This window comes from Caretta caretta, chromosome 2, assembly GCF_965140235.1.
Source record: "Caretta caretta isolate rCarCar2 chromosome 2, rCarCar1.hap1, whole genome shotgun sequence".
Taxonomy (NCBI): Eukaryota; Metazoa; Chordata; order Testudines; family Cheloniidae; genus Caretta; species Caretta caretta.
Genome location: NC_134207.1, coordinates 262,301,415 through 262,321,318, shown reverse-complemented (window position 1 = coordinate 262,321,318; position 19,904 = coordinate 262,301,415). Strand labels below are relative to the sequence as shown.

Here is a 19,904-nt window from a genome sequence, read left to right as displayed (position 1 = left end):
CACTTGGACCTGAAAGTGACACTCAGGGCTTGCCTACACAGTGAGTTAGTGCATGGCAAGCCAGAACTCTGCAGTGCACTAACTAGCCATATGGACTCTGCTACTGTGCACTAAAAGTTCTGCAGTCAAAGCACGCTATGGAACATTTAGTGCACAGTAGCAGGGACCACATGGCCAGTTAGGGTGTGGCAGGCTGCTGTATGGTAGATTCAGTTGACCTAGTTCAAAAAAGAAGTAGATCAGTTCCTGGTGGACAGGTTAATCAATGGCTCTTATCCAGGATGGGCAGGGATGGTGTCCTGAGCCTCTGTTTGCCAGAAGCTGGGAATGGACGACAGGGGATGGATCACTTGATGATCACCTCTTCTGTTCATTCCCTCTGGGGCACCTGGCATTGGCCACTGTTGGGAGACAGGATACTGGGCTAGATGGGCCTTGGTCTGACCCAGTCTGGCTGTTCTTATGTTCACACTTTGGCTTGCTGTACAGTAACATCTCTTGTAGATAAGGCCTCAGGAGCCTGACTGATGAGACATGAGAAGGTCAGTGGGAGGCTGCAGATAGAAATATACATGATTTAAAAGCATCCCATTGTGCCTTCCTAACCTTGTAATCTTGCTGTTGTTCTATCATCTACCCTCTCTTGTTAGTTACTCAAGTGAGCCCTGATTCAGCACAGCACTTAAGCATGTGCTTAAATCCTTTGACTTACAGTTAAGTAGTTGCTTAACAGCTTTGTTAAATTACAGCCCAGGTAACAAACAAGAGGAGAGGAGTGGGATGGGATGCTGGTGATAAAAGTAATAAGATTACATGATTACCTAGGGGCACAGCTTGATGGTTCTGAATTGTAAGTTCTTCTAAACACAAGTCAAGCCCTGCCTCCACCAACTCTCTCATTCCTTCCAAAAGTTTTCTTCTTATTGCCTGTAGATGATCGGTGATTCTTCTCTTAAGATGTGTTTGTTATTTTACAAGAAATAAAAGTTAACCTTACTAAACATGAATGGTCAGGAACACTCTTCTTACCTCATGCCGTATTTCCTTTTGTCCAGTTTTCTGTCACCTCCCCAGATCTTCATAACTTCTTAAAACCAATTGTCAATTGTTCACTAAGCTTTATAGTTCATTCCTTTAACAGCCTAGGACACAGCATGTAAAATTTTGTTTGAGTGCAAAGGAGCAAGAAGAGTTAGTCTGACCATACATGTCCAGTAAGCTTCCCTTCTATTCCCAGTAAAATCATGGGGAAATGTTAAATCAAAGCCCAAATAAGTAACACACAAGCTGAGGGCAGTTGGGTGAAAATTTTTCCTGTCATCTGGACTGACTGATTTGTGTATGTTCAAATTTTCCAATTTTTTATCAAGAGGTATTTTAAAAAGCTTGTCTTTCATTGCTTCCTAATTGTACAGACTTTTACTCCTGAGGCTAGATTTAGAAAAGGAACAGAATAGCTCACGTATTTGTGATTCCTCAATTTTATTTCCCTCCTAATTTATTAATGGAACTACTTTTCTAGGAGTAAAATTTTCAAAAGCAGCTACGTTTTTGAAAATACCTTTAAAAATCTGTCCACAGGTCACTAAGTCACTGAAAATGGGAATTAGGCACTTTTGAAAATTGTACATATACTACTTTTTGCTCTGATATATTTGTAAAAGTCCTTTTCCTGCTCACTTAAGTGGAGCAGCCAAATGAAACCGGCAAGACCTCTGGATTGTTCCATTTTCTTATCAAGCAGAGTATTGGGAAGAGAGAAGTAAGTCCTAGGAAAATGTCACTGTGCCAAATTGCCAGATTCATTCCCAATACAACCTCTGCTTTAAAGAATAATAATTCCTGGGACCTAAACAGGCTGACAGCATTCTTTTAATAAAAATAAAATTTAGCAAAGTACAGCGGGATTATAGTCAAGACAATTTTAAATTAATCTCTGGTATCCTTGTTCCTAATCCCTATATAAAGAATGCATTTGTCCTATGTCCATTCAATATATATTTTAATAGAAACATAGAATATCAGGGTTGGAAGGGACCTCAGAAGGTCATCTAGTCCAACCCCCTGCTCAAAGCAGGACCATTCCCCAATTTTTGCCCCAAATCCCTAAATGGCCCCCTCAAGGATTGAACTCACAACCCTGGGTTTAGCAGGCCAATGCTCACACCACTGAGCTATCCCTCCCCCCATATCTAAATGCACAGTCAGACATTTCAGATTTACAGTAAGAAGAGTGGAAGAATTAAAAACCCATAAATCCATGCTAAGGAAACTCTCCCTATTCCTATTTTCCTTCAGGAAATTCACTAACACTCTTGTTTTCTTTGCATGTCAGCAAGCATTCACTTACACAGCCCCTTACAATTCTGTAACAGGAGATAGGGGAATTTCTGCAGTGAGTCGGAGAGTTCCAAGGTGAGAGCAACATGTAGAGTGAACATTAACGTTCTGAGCAGTGCTGTGTTGCCAAATAAAGAGACAGGTTATAATAACCATCTAACAGGTATGGAAGATCTTTACACAGACCAATCTCTTCTGTAACTTTTATTGCAATTCAGCTTGACAAATCAATCCCTCTTGACTGAATTATGGAGCCAGTATGCAACAGGGCTGCAGCAGAAGGGGGTCATGTTTTCAAATTAAATACGCAGACGGTATTTAAACTGGACATCGTGAGTGGGCTGCATCGAACCAAATCCCCATCGGCTCACGTCTATCGGTGGGATCTCCTCTTTCTCGTTAACTAGCTCCAACTCATAGTAAGACAACATCAGAAACACAAACAGTTTTATTTCATTGACAGCAAAGAACCGTCCAGGACAGATTGAGGTGCCTGCCCCCCAGGGCATGTTAAAGTATTTCAGCTTTTTCCCATTCTTGTAGAAATCTTTTTTGGTGCCATCTTGGTTCAGGAACCGGTTGTATTTGAAGGTGTAAGGCTCAGGATGGACTTCGGGGTCCATCTGCACTGCGATGTAGGGAAACAGGGCTACCCTGTCCCCTTTGCGGAGGGCGTACTCCCTGCCATTGGCCATCTTGAGATTGAGGTCCTCAACCACTGCTCTGATCAGAATGGGAGCTGCTGTCAGGCGTAGGGTCTCATCCACTGCGCTGTCCAGAAGAGGGGTTTTCATTAACATGTCCCTGGTGATGTTAACCACAGGGCTACCTGGCTTCACTTCCTGGCCAGCCTCTCTTAAAACTTTGTCCACTTCTTCCCTCACAGCCTGCATTGCTTTGGGATGCTTCATGAGATACAAGAGAAGCCAGAAGGAGCTCGGGCCCGTGTTGCCTTGGGCCGCCCAGAGAAGCAGAAACATGAATCGGTCCCGCATGTACTCAGGCACCCCAAGTTCTGCCAGGAACTGTTCTTGGTCGCTTACCCACCCGCTGATGTTATCCTTCTCATGGCTGTTCTTCACAGAAAGCAGCTTCCAGAAGAGCCTCTTCAGCCTCTCCGCTTCCATTTTATCCTTAGGGGGTAGCACAGCATAGGCCAGGCGGGGGAAGAGGAGGTCGTACTTCCGGAACTCATCAAACAGCTCTTCAGAGTGGATGAGATCACGCTCCTTGGTTTTCTCCTTACTCTCTGTCTCTGTGCCTGGCTCGTTTCCAAACAAAGCCAGGTAGCCAGCCCTGAAGACAGTGTTGTAGCTGTAGTGGAAGAGCCCATCCTGCTGCCAGGGTCTCTCTTCTCCTGAGTCCCTGTTGTGAAACATGAGGGTCTGCAAATTCTCCATCATGGCCTCAGTCATGACCACTAGCCCATCTCCCATGAGGTGTTTTGTGCTTGACACCTGAATAATCTTATGGTCATTTTTACACTGTTGATACCCAAAAACCCTGGCTACCAGTTCTACGGCAAACGTCTCAAAGTCGAGTTTGGCTTTTGACGCCTTCACTATGGCTCCAAAAGAGAGGGGGTCCATTAGGAAGGTGAAGTAGTAGCCTCCAATCAGCACTGTGAAAATGTCCCCATGTCTCCTCTGCATCTTTTTCAGGAACTCTGCGCTGTTCTTTCTGAAATCCAGTGCGTACCCCAGCCATGGAATGTGGCCTTTATCCAGTGGAGGCTCCATGGGTCTCCTTCTTCGAAAGGCTCCCAGGAGATAGAGCCCACCGAGAACTGAGGCTAACAGCGCACAGAGAACTGCCGCCCAGAAAGCCATTTGCTAGAGACCTGTGCACCGGAGCAGGAATTCCAGACAGACTGAGAGGAAAGGCTACAATGCTGTGTTTATAAACCCTTCCTGGCAGATGGCCAGTCACAGACTGACTCCTGGCCTCATTCTCTGTTTGCAACTAAGACTAACCCTTCTGCTGACAAATGCTGAGCACTCCAGTTTTTATCCACGTCTCATTTACTAAAAGATCCACAAACTTTTAAGGCCAGCATGGGCAGCGTGTAATGGAGGCAGGGGGAGACTAAGCCTCCCCAAACCTCATGCTGCCAGGGGCAGGACAGTGGGGTATTTGGGGCTCCCAGAAAAATCTCCCCTCACCACAGCCCTGGGGACATGGCAGGGGCACAGAGCTTTTCTGGTCTCGGGGCCTCAGTGGGGGGTGTGGGGGGAAGGAGCAAGCAGGGGACAGGGTCTGGGGGAGAGGCAGAGTGGGGGAAGAATGGGGGTGTAGCCAAGGGGGAAGGGCTCCAGGCTTGGAGCTCCAGCCAGGGCCAAGAGCTTGACCCCAGTGGGACCAAGCTCTCAGCCCCTTCCCCCCGCCCCCATACTCCCAACCAAGCTCTCAGTCTCCCAATGCCAGCTGGGGCCACAAGGGGGAGTGGTCAAGCTCTCAATCCCCTCCCCTCCCACATAGCTCCGACCGAGCTCTCAGACCCCCCTGTCCCAGACGGGGTCAGGTGGGGGTGGGGGGCTGAGAGCAGCAATCGGGGGGGGGGGGTGGCCTCGGCTGGAGGAGGCGGGGCACGGAGCTAGCCTATGCAAGGGGAAGCTTCACCCACCACCCATGAAGCCCAGAAAGGACTATTATGGTCATCTGGAAGATATGTTGTATGGAGTCAAACACAAGCTTTTGGGCTCAATACAGGGGTACCTGGGTGTATTTCTCTGGTTTGTGTTGTACAAAAGGTCAGACTAGATGGTCTAATGATCCCATCTGGCTGTGAAATCTCTGCATTAATCTATTTTCATTTCCTGAATCAGAAATGTTAGAGAATTTCACTCAGTGATTCTGGCATCAGACAATGGGTTGTGACAATTTGCTGGCTGATACAAAAAAGTGGGACTTGTCCAAGTTGTTTGGAGAAGGGAAGGGGTCTGTTTGAGCAGGAGAGAGGATGAGGGGTCAGCACTGGGATAATTTTAGGTCAGATGTTGTGAGAGGGAAGGACCCCAACACTCCAGGCTCTGAGGTTCCCCAACAGCACAATGACCTGCCGTTGCCCACAGATAAATAGTCAGATGCAATTACAGGGCCCAAGCCTGCAACGCCTTTCAACATGTGAATACGAATTTGCATAATCAGGTCCAAAGTTTGAGTAGTATCCTAATAATTACTTCTTATGTAGTGTTTTTCATCAGTAGATCACACAGCACTTTAGCAACCAGGTCAGTATCATTATCCCCATTTTACAGATAGGGAAACTGAGACACAGAAGAGGAACGTGATTTGCCCAAGGACACCCAGCACAGTTGGGAATAGAGCCTAGTTCTCCTGAGTCCAGTCTAATGCTCCATCCAGTATGCACACACAGGGGGACTGTCATAAATATAAAGGGAAGGGTAAACCCCTTTAAAATCCCTCCTGACCAGAGGAAAAATCCTCTTACCTGTAAAGGGTTAAGAAGCTAAAGGTAACCTCGCTGGCACCTGACCAAAATGACCAATGAGGAGACAAGATACTTTCAAAAGCTGGGAGGAGGGAGAAAAACAAAGGGTCGGTGTCTGTCTGTATGATGCTTTGGCCGGGGACAGAACAGGAATGGAGTCTTAGAACTTAGTAAGTAATCTAGCTAGGTATGTGTTAGATTATGATTTCTTTAAATGGCTGAGAAAATAGCTGTGCTGAATAGAATGAATATTCCTGTCTGTGTGTCTTTTTTGTAACTTAAGGTTTTGTCTAGAGGGATTCTCTATGTTTTGAATCTAATTACCCTGTAAGGTATCTACCATCCTGATTTTACAGAGGTGATTCCTTTACTTCTATTAAAAGTCTTCTTGTAAGAAAGCTGAATGCCTTTTCATTGTTCTAAGATCCAAGGGTTTGGGTTTGTGGTCACCTATGCAAATTGGTGAGGATTTTTACCAAACCTTCCCCAGGAAGTGGGGTGCAAGGGTTGGGAGGATTCTGGGGGGAAAGACGTGTCCAAACTACGTTTCCCAGTAAACCCAGATAAAGTTTGGTGGTGGCTGTGGAAATCCAAGGGTAAAATAATTTTGTACCTTGGGGAAGTTTTAACCTAAGTTGGTAAAAGTAAGCTTAGGAGGTTTTCATGCAGGTCCCCACATCTGTACCCTAGAGTTCAGAGTGGGGAAGGAACCTTGACATTGGCCATTTCAGATTTTGGTGGGGCGGGGCAACTTTGTGATTTCAGGGGCTACTTAGGTACCTGAAAACTCTAGTTTTTTTGCAGATAACTTAGAAATTAGCTGACAGGAGCACTGTATCTAATTCCTATATAAAGAAAGGAAATTAAATTAATGAGACCCACAGCTTTAATACTAACATCTTGTGTCAAGTCACTTAAGGGACACTGGTTAGGTTTAAATTCTTAATGTCTATTCTCACTTTGTTATTAACTCTTGAATACAACAATTGAAACAACTGTAGAAAAATCTAGATTACTTTCTATCGTTTAGGCTACTTACTTTTTGCTGTTCACCAAGTTTGGAATAGATCCTTTAACTTTTGGAAACATCCTACCAGGGCAAGGCCCTGTGAGTTTACGCTGCACCTGCCTGGGGCTCTAAGGGTGCTACTATACTACAAACAATAGACTAGAAACTGACTTTAATAGGAGTGAAACTGACACTTTCAAGTCACTTTCACAGTATTGCCAACCCCAAATGTTCAAAAACCAATGAGTCAGGGTCACCAAAAATCATGAGATTATGTAAAAATAATAGATTTGCTGGTCTTTTTATTTGCCTTCTGCTTTTTGAGCCTTTAGGGTACCCTGGGGTCACATTTTGAAGCTTTCGCCACAGCCAGGAGGTCTAGAAACATACTTTTTCTTTAAGAATGAAGGCTGAAATCATCACATTTCACTTGACTCCAGGAGCTGGGGCTTTAAGGAAAACAATAATTATGAGAGTTTGCAACACTTCTTTCCCTTCTGTTTAAAGGCAAGTAACTTTCCAGAAGGCTTTTAAACACAACCCAGCGGTGACTGAGTTGCGGTTCTCACAGGAGAATATTTAAAACCAAACACCAGGAAAATTCCACATTTTAAAGTTGAGAAAAAAATTGAGTCTTCTGAGGTATATCAGGGCCACTGCAGGCAGGAAAAGAAAATAAACAGGCACAGGAGCTCTGGGCAGCTCTTCTTCTTGTAAACTGTTGGAGGGTCAAATCTTCCACTCCTTAATCAGGTAAAACTTCTATTGCCATCAGCGCCTCCACTCATAGATATTAACATGTGCTCAAATATCTCAGCCATCATATTCAGGGCTACACATTTTATACATGTTGGCTCAGGGACTATATTTTCTGGCATATTCTGAACAGTGCTGAGCACATAGATGGTGCCCAGTGAATAATACGAACCATGACAATAAATGTTGACTTTATGGACTCCGTGGATGCAATTTCTGCCCTTTTTTCTGGAATTGGCCTGAATACAGCTGATGCCCTAAGAATTTGAGGCATAAACACATCTCATACTCATACGACACTTTCTCATTCCTTCCTTTTCTCAAACTCAGAACAAAAAATGACAAAACAAAATGGTTTTCAGTTAAAATATAAAATTTCACAGCAACCATTACTCTACAGTCCAGCATGGGGCAGAACCTGCCACCTGTTGGGAGTTAAATGATCTCCTCTCATCTGACACTCATCCTCTCTCTTTTTTCATCCTTCCTGACCTCTGTTCTGCTTTTCATGCTGTCAACCATGACATCCTTCCCAATCGCCTGGGACCGTTTGCTGGAGTCTCAGAAAACTGGCCTTCTTGGTTTTGCTCCCATCTATCAGTGTTCTTTTTTTTCCCCCCCAGCATTCAGCAGACAGAGCGGCTGGTCCAGTGGCTAGGTCTGAAGGACCTGGGTTCTATTCCCCCATGGGCTTCCTATATGACCTCAGCCCAGTGCCTTAGCAACAGAGTTTCAAAGCTTTTAGGCACCCAGAGATGCAGCTAGGCATCTAGTGAAGCTTACAAAGCACCTAACCTTCTAAGCACTTGTTAGGATATAGATATTCAGGCCTGTCGGTAAAGGCCTGTACTCGAAGAATTTAGGTGTATTCTTATCACTTGGCTAGTTATAGAGGTATAAAAGAAAGAATCAAAATCACTGTCTGCCAGTGTAAGGGCCTTCTCTTACTGTGACAGTCTGAGGCCCTGTGCTTAGGCTGAGGCCTTTGGCTAAGCAACAGAGGCAGCCATAAGCTGGGAAGCGACCAGTCACATCCTCACATTCCAAACTAGTCACATTGAAATAAGGTGCTATTGGGCTGTTAGGAATACAATCCTGTCCTGATAGTGCCTATCACCTCCAGAGAAAGGGAAGTGCCTAGAAAATCGTAAAAGGAAACTTAGTTTGATAGCATCCTGTCTGGCAAGAACTCACTTATCAATAGCTGAGATGTGAAATCCTCACTTCTGTATTGTTTTGTCATTACAGTTCCCACTTTGCTATTGTTTGTCTGTATAATCTCTGTCTGGTTCTGTGATTGTTCCTGTCTGCTGCTGTATAATTAATTTTGCTGGGTGTAAACTAATTAAGGTGGTGGGTTGGTTACATCATCATGTTACAATATGTTAGGCTTGGTTAGTTAAATTTCAGGAAAATGATTGGTTAAGGTATAGCTAAGCAGAACTCAAGTTTTACTACATAGTCTGCAGTCAATCAGGAAGTGAGGGGTGGGTGTGTGTGGGGGGGAGAAATGGGAACAGGGAATGGGGGTGGGGAAATTGGAATCACGTTTTGCTAAGGGCAGGAATGGGAACAGGAACACAGGTGTAAGGCTCTGTGATGTCAGAGCTGGGAAGGAGGATACTAAGGAAGGAAACTGTAATCATGCTTGCTGGAAGTTCACCCCAATAAACATCGAATTGTTTGCACCTTTGGATTTCGGGTATTGTTGCTCTCTGTTCATGTGAGAAGGACCAGGGAAGTAAGTGGGTGAAGGAATAAGCCCCCTAACAGCACTTTTGAAAAATCTCACTAGGTGCCTATATACCTTTGAAAATCTGGTCTTTAGTCTGTGTGTGCCTCAGTGCCCCATCTGTACAAATGGGGATAACAGCACTGCTCGACTTCATCAAGGTGCTGCGATAAGAAATTGGTTAGACATTGTGAGGCGCTCATTATGGGGCCACACAAGTACCACAGGTAGATGGGCACTGGAACAATTTGTATAGGGGGGTGCTGAGAGCCATTGAACCAAACTTCCAGCACCTATTCAGTGAGAGTGGGAACCTCTCTATACCGCTGCTAACGCTTTCCTTGGTTTTGGCCCCTTCTTGTCACCTATCCCTCTCATATCTCCCTCTTTTCTGAATGTAACCTTGGCTCAGAGGGCTTGGCTGTATTTTTTTCTGGGTCCCCTACATTCTTTCTTCAACACCCTCCCTCCACCCCTGTCATAAATATAAAGGGAAGGGTAAACACTTTTAAAATCCCTCCTGGACAGAGGAAAAACCCTTTCACCTGTAAAGGGTTAAGAAGCTAGGATAACCTCGCTGGCACCTGACCAAAATGACCAATGAGGAGACAAGATACTTTCAGAGCAGGAGGGGGGGAGAAACAAAGGTTCTCTCTGTCTGTGTGAGGCTTTTGCCGGGGACAGAACAGGAATGGAGTCTTAGAACTTAGCAAGTAATCTAGCTAGATATGCGTTAGATTCTGTTTTGTTTAAATGGCTGATAAAATAAGCTGTGCTGAATGGAATGTATATTCCTGTTTTTGTGTCTTTTTGTAACTTAAGGTTTTGCTTAGAGGGATTCTCTATGTTTTGAATCTGATTACCCTGTAAGGTATTTACCATCCTGATTTTACAGAGGTGATTCTTTTACTTTTTCTTCAATTAAAATTCTTCTTTTAAGAACCTGATTGCTTTTTCATTGTTCTTAAGATCCAAGGGTTTGGGTCTGTGTTCACTTATGCAAATTGGTGAGGATTTTTATCAAACCTTCCCCAGGAAAGGGGGTGTAGGATTTGGGGAGGATTTTGGGGGGAAAGACGTTTCCAAGCGGGCTCTTTCCCTGTTATATATTTGTTAGACGCTTGGTGGTGGCAGCAATAAAGTCCAAGGGCAAAAGGTAAAATAGTTTGTACCTTTGGGAAGTTTTAACCTAAGCTGGTAAAAATAAACTTAGGAGGTTTTCATGCAGGTCCCCACATCTGTACCCTAGAGTTCAGAGTGGGGAAGGAATCTTGACAACCCCTATGCAGAGCGATTCATGTTTTACATGTTCATCCAAGGAGCCTGTTTTACAGGTTCATATAAGTACTAACTGCATGCAGATGTGGTAGTCCCATCTCAAAAAAGGTATACTGGAATTGGAAAAGGTACAGAAAGGGGCAACAAAAATGATTAGGGATATGGAATGGCTTCCGTATGAGGAGAGATTAATAAGACTGGGACTTTTCAGCTTGGAAAAGAGACAACTAACAAAACATTTTAAATTCACAGTGACTATTTTTTGTTCCCCTCATTCCCTTTCTTCTGGCATTGTTTTTTCTACTGTGTGGTTTAGTTTTATCCCTTTTTAGACATTTTAGTTTGTCTGCTTTTTCTCTATCAATATGAAAGGGTCAGCATTTCTTTCTGAGACTGTTCTTTGGGGTTTTTTAAACCTTCAGTAGTTACAAATAGTAGCTATGGTAACTATCCCTGAAAGAGATCAGGGAGGAAGAGATCTCCTTTTCAGTTTCTTTGCATAGTGTGCAGTTTCACCATTTTTCCTGCTTTTTTGTGGATCTCGCATAGACCCGTGGGACTGTAAAACCACATAGCAGTGGGGGGGCGGGGTTCTCAGGAGCAGGTGGTGTGCCTGAAGCTACTGAAAGCAACGACTGGATTTCACACTGATGAGGTCTCTAGTTCCCCAGTGTTTCACGGACACTCTCCATCGTCTCTTTCTCCACCAATAAGCTTTTTGTTCCTTTTTGTCTCAAGGTACATTTGCACTGCCAAGTGTGGGTGGGACTGCAGTGTGTGTAGACATAGCTGAACTAGTTTATTCTAGCTAGGTTGCATGTCGATCGCAGCGAAGCCATGGCAGTGTAGATTTGAGCATGGGCTAGTCACCTCGGTAACCATCCAGAGTCTTGGGTGAGCTTGTATAGCCCATGCTCTCTCCACTCCCGCTCCCCCCGCCCCCTGCTCTTCCTTGCTGGCCTAGGAGAACCCCATCTGCCCCCTGACACGTCCTGTGCCCCTTGTCCATCCAGGCACTTCACCCCTCACCCTCTTCTCTACCTGGATGTCTCCTTCAGCCTCTGTGCCCACCCTCAGCCCTTCCCTGATCTTGCTCTGCATCCCTACGCCTCTGCCCTTCCACAAACTCCCACTGCCCTGTGTGCCTGCTCCATCCCACCTCCACGGCCCTCTGTCCCCACCATCCTTCCTGGCTTTTCTCACTCCCTGTCCCTCCTCCACCTCATACTGACCCCTAGAGCGACCTCTCCATGCCCTTTATCCTTTCATGACCTGTTCTGTTGGGGGCGGGGACTCGGGGGGACAGGATTTTCTCCCTGTTTCCTGATGAAAAAGAGAAGCGGATCTCTCCTAGCAGGTAGTGGGTGTGCATTGGGTGCAGTTGTCTCCTCTGCTTTCCATTCCCCTCTGTGGTGCAGAGATCTGCAAGGATCCTAGGAAGGGAGGGGGGGCTGCCGAATGTGCCTTCTGTGCTGGCTGCCTCAGATTTGTTGGTGGGGCAATGGAATGGATGACCCCCTATGTTCAGCTGGGTGGGGCACGTGTTCTATCCCCCCATCCCCACCCAGCATTGCACTCCGGGGTGTTAGAAGGGATTTCCATACTCCGTCCCCTTTGAGTGAAAATGATGTAAAACAAAAAATCCTTCTCTGAGGGCATGTTTGTTCTTTCTAAAGCTCTTGCAGGAACAAAGGTAACACATCATTTGAAGTCCAGGGCTGTGGGCTTAGGTGCAGGGTGTTTTCTGGTCTCTGCTGGGGTCTCAGCCATGTCATGAAACCACAGAAGTACCTGGCATGCAGGTAACATAATCACCTGTTTCTTCAAGTAGCTATGGAGTGATAGGGCAGGAGTGAAGTCCTTTTGGCAGAATTCACTGAGCGAGTCTGACCAGAGATGCTTTAAGCCTGGCCCATCCCCAATCCTATCACTCTCCCGTGTTCACATTGTACCAACAAAGTCTCCTTTATAAAGAGAGTGAAATTCCACTCTTGCTGGCTGACTGGTATGGGCAAAAGAGGGGTTTCCCACAGATTCATAGATTCCAGTGTCAGTCTAGTCTGCCTTCCCATAGGTAACAGGCCAGAGAACAAAACAATTCCTGTGAATGCCACCTCACTCCAAGAGAAATCATGGAAAGCACCTTTGACTGCCCCTTTACTTGAAACATCCACCCTAGTCTCCAGTGCAAGTAGCAAAAGCAAGAGCTCAGGTTTGATTTCTACTGTAGAAGTCAGTGGCTGGTAAGGAGGGAAGGCTGGGCCCCATTCAGCTTATGAAATGTTTTCTTAGGTATTTTATGCACGAGTCTTTATGCGCTCAGGTCTTCCAATGGTATAAAGCGTTACTTATATCACACCCAAAGTAAGGAAATACTTCTTCACACAACACACAGTCAACCTGTGGTACTCGTTGACAGGGGGTGTTGTGAAGGTCAAAAATATACCGGGGTTCACAAAAGAATGAGCTAAGTTCCTGGACGATAGGTCCATTAATGGCTATTAGCCAAGATGGTCAGGGATGCAACCTCATGTTCTAGGTGTCCCTAAACCTGTGACTGTTAGAAGCTGAAAGTGGACAACCGGGGATGGATCACTTGATAAATTGCCCTGTTCTGTTCAGTCCCTCTGAAGCATCTGTCACTGGCCACTGTTAGAGGACAAAAAGAAAAGGAGTACTTGTGGCACCTTAGAGACTAACCAATTTTTTTGAGCATAAGCTTTCGTGAGCTAAGCTTATGCTCAAATAAATTAGTTAGTCTCTAAGGTGCCTGTTAGGGGGCTTATTCCTTCACCCACTCACTTCCCTGGTCCTTCTCGCATGAACAGAGAGCAACAATACCCAAAGTCCAAAGGTGCAAACAATTCGATGTTTATTGGGGTGAACTTCCAGCAAGCATGATTACAGTTTCCTTCCTTAGTATCCTCCTTCCCAGCTCTGACACCACAGAGCCTTACACCTGTGTCCCTGTTCCCATTCCTGCCCTTAGCCAAACATTATTCCAATTTCCCCAGCCCCATTCCCTGTTCCCATTTCCCCTTTTAGCAAAACATGATTCCAATTTCCTTACCTCTATTCCCTGTTCCTATCTCCCTCACCCACACACCCACCCACCCCCACTCCCACTCACTTCCTCATTGACTACAGATTATATAGTAAAACTTGAGTTCTGCTTAGCTATACCTTAACCAATCATTTTTCTGAAATTTAACTAACCAAGCCTAACATATTGTAACATGATTATGTAACCAATTATATCCCACCACCTTAATTAGTTTACACCCAGCAAAATTAATTATACAGCAGACAGGAACAATCACAGAACCAGACAGAGATTATACAGACAAACAATAGCAAAGTGGGAACTATAATGACAAGACAATACAGAAGTGAGGATTTCACATCCCAGCTATCGATAAGTGAGTTCTTGCCAGACAGGATGCTATCAAACTAAGTTTCCTTTTACATTTTCTAGGCACTTCCCTTTCTCTGGAGGTGATAGGAATACAATCCTGTCCTGATAGTGCCTAACAGCCCAATAGCACCTTCTTGCAATGTGACTAGTTTGGAATGTGAGGATGTGACCGGTCGCTTCCCAGCTTATGGCTGCCTCTGCTGCTTAGCCAAAGGCCTTAGCCTAAGAACAGGGCCTCAGACTGTCACAGTAAGAGAAGGCCCTTACACCAGCAGACAGTGATTTTGATTCTTTCTTTTATACCTCTATAATTAGCCAAGTGATAAGAATACACCTAAATTCTTAGAGTACAGGCCTTTACAGACAGGCCTGAATATCTATATCCTAACACTCCACCCCTTTTTTTTTTCTTTTCTTTTGGGATCCTCCTGCCCAGGTATCCCTGGAAAAGCGTAGGACATATGGCGACGCATTTCCTGATAGGGCCAGGCATCAAGGTGGAAGATGTCAATATTCCATTTGTCCCACTGCCCCTTGTGTAGTATAGTGCCCTGCACCTTCTCTCGTACGGGCATACCACACCTATTCCAATTAGTGTTCCAGACTTCTCATTAGAGTGGGCCCGAGAAGGTTGGGTCTGGGTTGTCTAGTACACTGCAGGGTTTGGAGGGCTTATTCCATTACTTATAGGTTATCTCCCTATGCAACGTAACACAAGTACAGTTAACAATACAAAATCCACAGTAACACCGAGTCCTGACCACTGCAGTATGGTCCAACATCCGAGACACCCCCAAAACACTGCCTCTCCTCCTTCGACGGGGTCATGATCTTATGTGTCCAGTTGCTGGCAGTTGCAATAAGCTGCCCCTGCAGGTTTTGCTTGCTTTTGTCCATATCATAAGTCCATTGAATGTTCACAGAAAAATGGGATATTGTCCAAACCAGCTTGACCACTTGGTATGGAATCAGGCAGTATGCCCTGGTTTGATTATTCACAGCAATAAGATTCACAGATCCATTTGTGCACCAAAGTCCAGATAGCAGCATGTAAATGTGTGTAGTTTGGTTATGGGCTGGTGTAATTGTGCCCCCAGTAATATGTACATTCCCAGCAAAACACCTTATACACAGTACACCCAATTGTCCACCCCTTGCATAGGCCATTGATCCTGCTCCTCTATAGTCAGAGGAGAGGGGCACATCCAAACATCTTCTATTGATTTACGTTATTTTACACACCCCTCCATTGATTCCCAGTGAGCTCCTCCCCTTCTCATTAGTTCCATAGGGCTTGTGGGGGCCACCCTAGTTGCCATTCCATTTCCAGGTACCACGGTAGCTATTACACAGGTGGTGGCCTCCTAGTTGAGAATTTGCATTCCCATACACATCTTCCCACCAAGGTCAGCCTTTTGAAGCCATCCCCCACCCATGTCATGAGATTTTCTGTTCATTAAAACACAGCAATGCTAGCAACAAGACAAACACCGAAGACAAACACAAAACACAGATCCAGGGTATTCTGGTTTCAGAGTAACAGCCGTGTTAGTCTGTATTCGCAAAAAGAAAAGGAGGACTTGTGGCACCTTAGAGACTAACCAATTTATTTGAGCATGAGCTTTCGTGAGCTACAGCTCACTTCATCGGATGCATACCGTGGAAACTGCAGCAGACTTTATATACACACAGAGATCATGAAACAATACCTCCTCCCACCCCACTGTCCTGCTGGTAATAGCTTATCTAAAGTGATCATCAAGTTGGGCCATTTCCAGCACAAATCCAGGTTTTCTCACCCTCCACCCCCCCACACACAAACGGTGGGGGGGGGTGAGAAAGCCTGGATTTGTGCTGGACATGGCCCACCTTGATTACCATGCACATTGTAGGGAGAGTGGTCACTTTGGATGAGCTATTACCAGCAGGAGAGTGAGTTTGTGTGTGTGTATGGGGGTGGGGGGGTGAGAGAACCTGGATTTGTGCAGGAAATGGCCCACCTTGATTATCATGCACATTGTGTAGAGAGTTGTCACTTTGGATGGGCTATTACCAGCAGGAGAGTGAGTTTGTGTGTGGGGGGGTGGAGGGTGAGAAAACCTGGATTTGTGCTGGAAATGGCCCAACTTGATGATCACTTTAGATAAGCTATTACCAGCAGGACAGTGGGGTGGGAGGAGGTATTGTTTCATGGTCTCTGTGTGTATATAATGTCTTCTGCAGTTTCCACAGTATGCATCCGATGAAGTGAGCTGTAGCTCACGAAAGCTCATGCTCAAATAAATTGGTTAGTCTCTAAGGTGCCACAAGTACTCCTTTTCTTTTTATGGTATTCTGGGTTATTTTTCCCGCTGGCACCAGCTTGCCTGTAGAGTGTCTGAAAAACAAAAGAAACAATTTCCTTCCCCATGGTGGGGACAGACTATTGCTTAATAATAATACCACTTTCTTTTATAAATTTCTTTGCTAATTGCAGGAAAAACAGAAGAATTACCTCCAGGCTGTCCTTATTTTGTTCTATAGTCAGGCTAGTGAATTACCCCACTCACTGGTCATTTATGAAATTCATGAGGTGGTGTACCTCAGTTTCCCCTCTTGTACAACAGACCAAGTTTGCAGGCCTGAATATCTATAGCCTATAGAATATCTATAGCCTAACAGTGCCACAAGTACTCCTTTTCTTTTTGCGAATACAGACTAACACGGCTGTTACTCTGAAACCTGTTTGAAGACAGGATACTGAGCTAGACAGACCATTGGTGTGACATAGCATGGCCATTCTTATGTTTTTTTAAGGAACTGAAACAGAATCTTGTAGATGGCTGAGAGAAGATATGATTATTCTCTTAAAATACATCGGGGTGTACATTCCAGAGAGCGAAAAGAGCTATTGAAATGAAAGGACAATGTCTACTCTCAGAGGGGCCAGGTCATGGGTGTTCAAGCCTACTGGTCAGAGCAGGAGTCAGAGGCCAGATGCCAGAGTCTAAGAGCAGAGCCGAAGTTGGAGTCGAGGGTCTGAACTGGCATATCGGGAGCGTGCCAAGGCTGGGGCCAGGGCAGAAGACCAGAGTCAGAACCAGAGTCAAAGGCCAGACGTCAGAGTCAGAGACCAGCAGCAGAGGCAAGGGCTAGGAACAGGGCAGGAGTAAGGCTGGTAACAAACAGTTACCATAGCAATCATTAGCAAATGCACTGAGCAGTTGCTAAACTTGTATTTTATGGAACAGCAGACTCACATTCTCAATCTGTAACCACCAGGTGCTGGATTTCATGATATATACTTAGCCTCTCTCTTTTCCTGGTATTTTTAAAAAATTGTAATATTGACGCCCATTTTCTTTCTACTCTTACTAGGTATTTTAGTATAAACTTTGTCTCTTTTAGATGCCTGAGTTAGTCAGACAAAAGCCCCTATCAATATTACACTCCCAGAGGATATGATCAAGTGTTTCTTTGATTTTGCAGTCTCACACAGAGATGTGTTTATTAACTAAGGACAATAGTTTATTAACTATTACTGTTTAAACCACAGTGTCCGGTAAGCTCCATTCAGAGTAGAGCTCCTTCACTGCTTTCTCTCCGGCTCTTGCAGTAGGTCAGCGTTTTTTGTTCCAGAGGATACTTCATTAAATCTTCCCCCCTTGTTGCCTTTGTCCATACTTCCTGCCACTCCTCCCTTAGTTCTCTGTCAATTTTTTTCATTTTTACAGCATTTTTGCTACTTTGTCTGCCCCCTCGTTTCCTGCTCTCCCAACATGCTCTAGGATCCCTGCTATTTTAGTGTTTACTCCCATCTGTGCCAGTTCTGTTGTTAGCAACAATATTTCATTAACTGTATCATTTCTGCTATCCAAAGTCCCATTTTGGTCGCCAGTAGTCCTAACAGTGAATCTGACAAGAGGACAATGGAGTATCCACTTCAACACCAACATTATCCTTGCTAGTTTAGCCATTGTAACGCCTACCAAATTTGATAGTCTATGGGTTTCTTTATTCCATGTGTTGGAATGCAGAACGCTGTCCCCATTTTCCCAGTTTTCTCATCTTTAGACCCCATCTGTAAATATAAGAACATAAGAATCGCCATTCTGGGTCAGACCAAAGGTCCATCCAGCCCAGTATTCGGTCTACCGACAGTGGCCAATGCCAGGTGCCCCAGACGGAGTGAACAATTGATCACATATATATTGATTTGCTATGTTTACTACATTTAGATCTTCTTTTCCCTTTCAATATCATTCTATAGTTCCATATTTATATTGGGGGATGATTTTCCACCCCTAATGCATTTGTCCATGACTATATATGCTAATTTATTTTCTCATGCAATGTGTAATGCCTGGACTTGGATTGAGTCTAATTTCCTTAGGTTTGTTTTCGATGCTGAACTGAATGCTTGGCATGCTTACTCAATGACTCTATACAGCATTACCATTGCTTTCTTATCCACACCCCTGCTGGTTCCAGAAGTAGTTTTAAGTACATTGATTCTACCTTTACATTTATGTACCATATTTTCAACGCAATCCTTCCATGTTAGCTCACTATCAAATGTCACACCCAGGAATTTGTAGCTTTTAACCATACCTATTTACTGTCCATATAGAGACAATTTACAAATTTTTTTTCGTTTGCTTTTCAGTGAATATCAGTCCTTTAGTTTTGAGAACTGAAAATGTAGAGCCCCACATGGTTCTCCAGACTGCACTTCTCCCATGTGCTTCGTTAATTCAATTCTCAGCTATTTCCTGGGTCCTATTTGTAGCCTGTATGGCAAGTCTTGTGCAACGAAGGAAATGCCTATTTCTGCACTCAGCCTTTTCTGGAGATCATTTAGCGTTATGTTGAATAAGTAGAGCTGATGACACTCCTCTGCAGAGTGCCCTTTGTGGTCGTATATATGCTAGAGTAGGCTTTCCTGACTCTGACCTTGAGAAATCCTTTATCCACCTGTATACTCTTCCTTTTATGCCCATTGTAAGCATGTATGTGGGTGTGACTTTCTCTTGCCAGGACCCTTTGCTACACATGCTCCTGAAACAACAGGCTAAGTACATGGGGAAATTAGCGGTCTTTGTCCCCAACCCATAGTCAGGGTAGTTCATGAGCCCAGGCCCTCAGCCAGGGCAGGGCACAACACAGTCAAAGGCTTTAACCATTAGGTAGGGTAGCTGTGAGTGGTTTGGGGGGCCCAGGCCCTCAGCCAGGGCAGGAGCCCCAGCAAGCCACCTAGGGTGCCAGCAGGGGGGTTGAGCACCCAACACAGTCTTTGGGGCTCGGGCAAGAGGTGTCTGAGGAGCTCAGGCCTCCTGGCCTAAGGAGAGGGAGTACTGCCATCCCAGGGGTGGGATAGCAGGGGGAACACGGGCCCGCCCAACTCCACCGCACCCCAGCCCAGGGCTTAACAATGGCAGAGTGGTCTGCCACTGAGTCAGTGGGGAATCCACCCGCAACACACTGACCATGTCTCTGGCGGCACCACAGCCAGATTGTAGCCTGGTTCTCCTGGGCTGCTTCCTATACTCCCCCTCGGGTCGTCCTCCGTCTCCTCGGGGTACATTGTGAGAGGCCGTCCCAGCAACTCCTCAGCGTCGGGCATGTCAGGCAGTCCTGGTACCTGGGCGGTCTCCTCGGGACAGCCAAAGTCTTTGGCAGGTTCCATCTCCAGCAGTGGGCTGGAAGCGTCTGCCTCCCTCGGTGGCGCCTCCTCAACTGAGCTGCAGGGCCCGCCTCTTTTGTTTCCTGTTCCTGTCCCGTCTTTCCGTTTCTGCCATGGCGGCCTAGGCCTTCCGGGTTCCGCCCACCAGGAGGCGTCTGACTCTCCCTTGCTATCAGTCTCTGAGGGAGGCCATGGCCCTTTGCTACACCCGTGTATGATATTTTATGCAATAAGCCCTCTCTCCATAATGTATCCTCTGCT

The 19,904-nt window shown here is 45.4% G+C and overlaps 1 protein-coding gene across 1 annotated transcript; it reads right to left on the bottom strand.

The window, feature by feature from the left end:
* Nucleotides 1–1,854: 1,854 nt before the first annotated feature.
* Nucleotides 1,855–4,202, bottom strand: CYP8B1 (cytochrome P450 family 8 subfamily B member 1). The gene has a single exon (XM_048836940.2). The coding sequence runs from the start codon at nt 4,167–4,169 to the stop codon at nt 2,640–2,642; it is 1,530 nt and encodes a 509-aa protein (XP_048692897.2). The 5' UTR covers nt 4,170–4,202; the 3' UTR covers nt 1,855–2,639.
* Nucleotides 4,203–19,904: the final 15,702 nt, after the last annotated feature.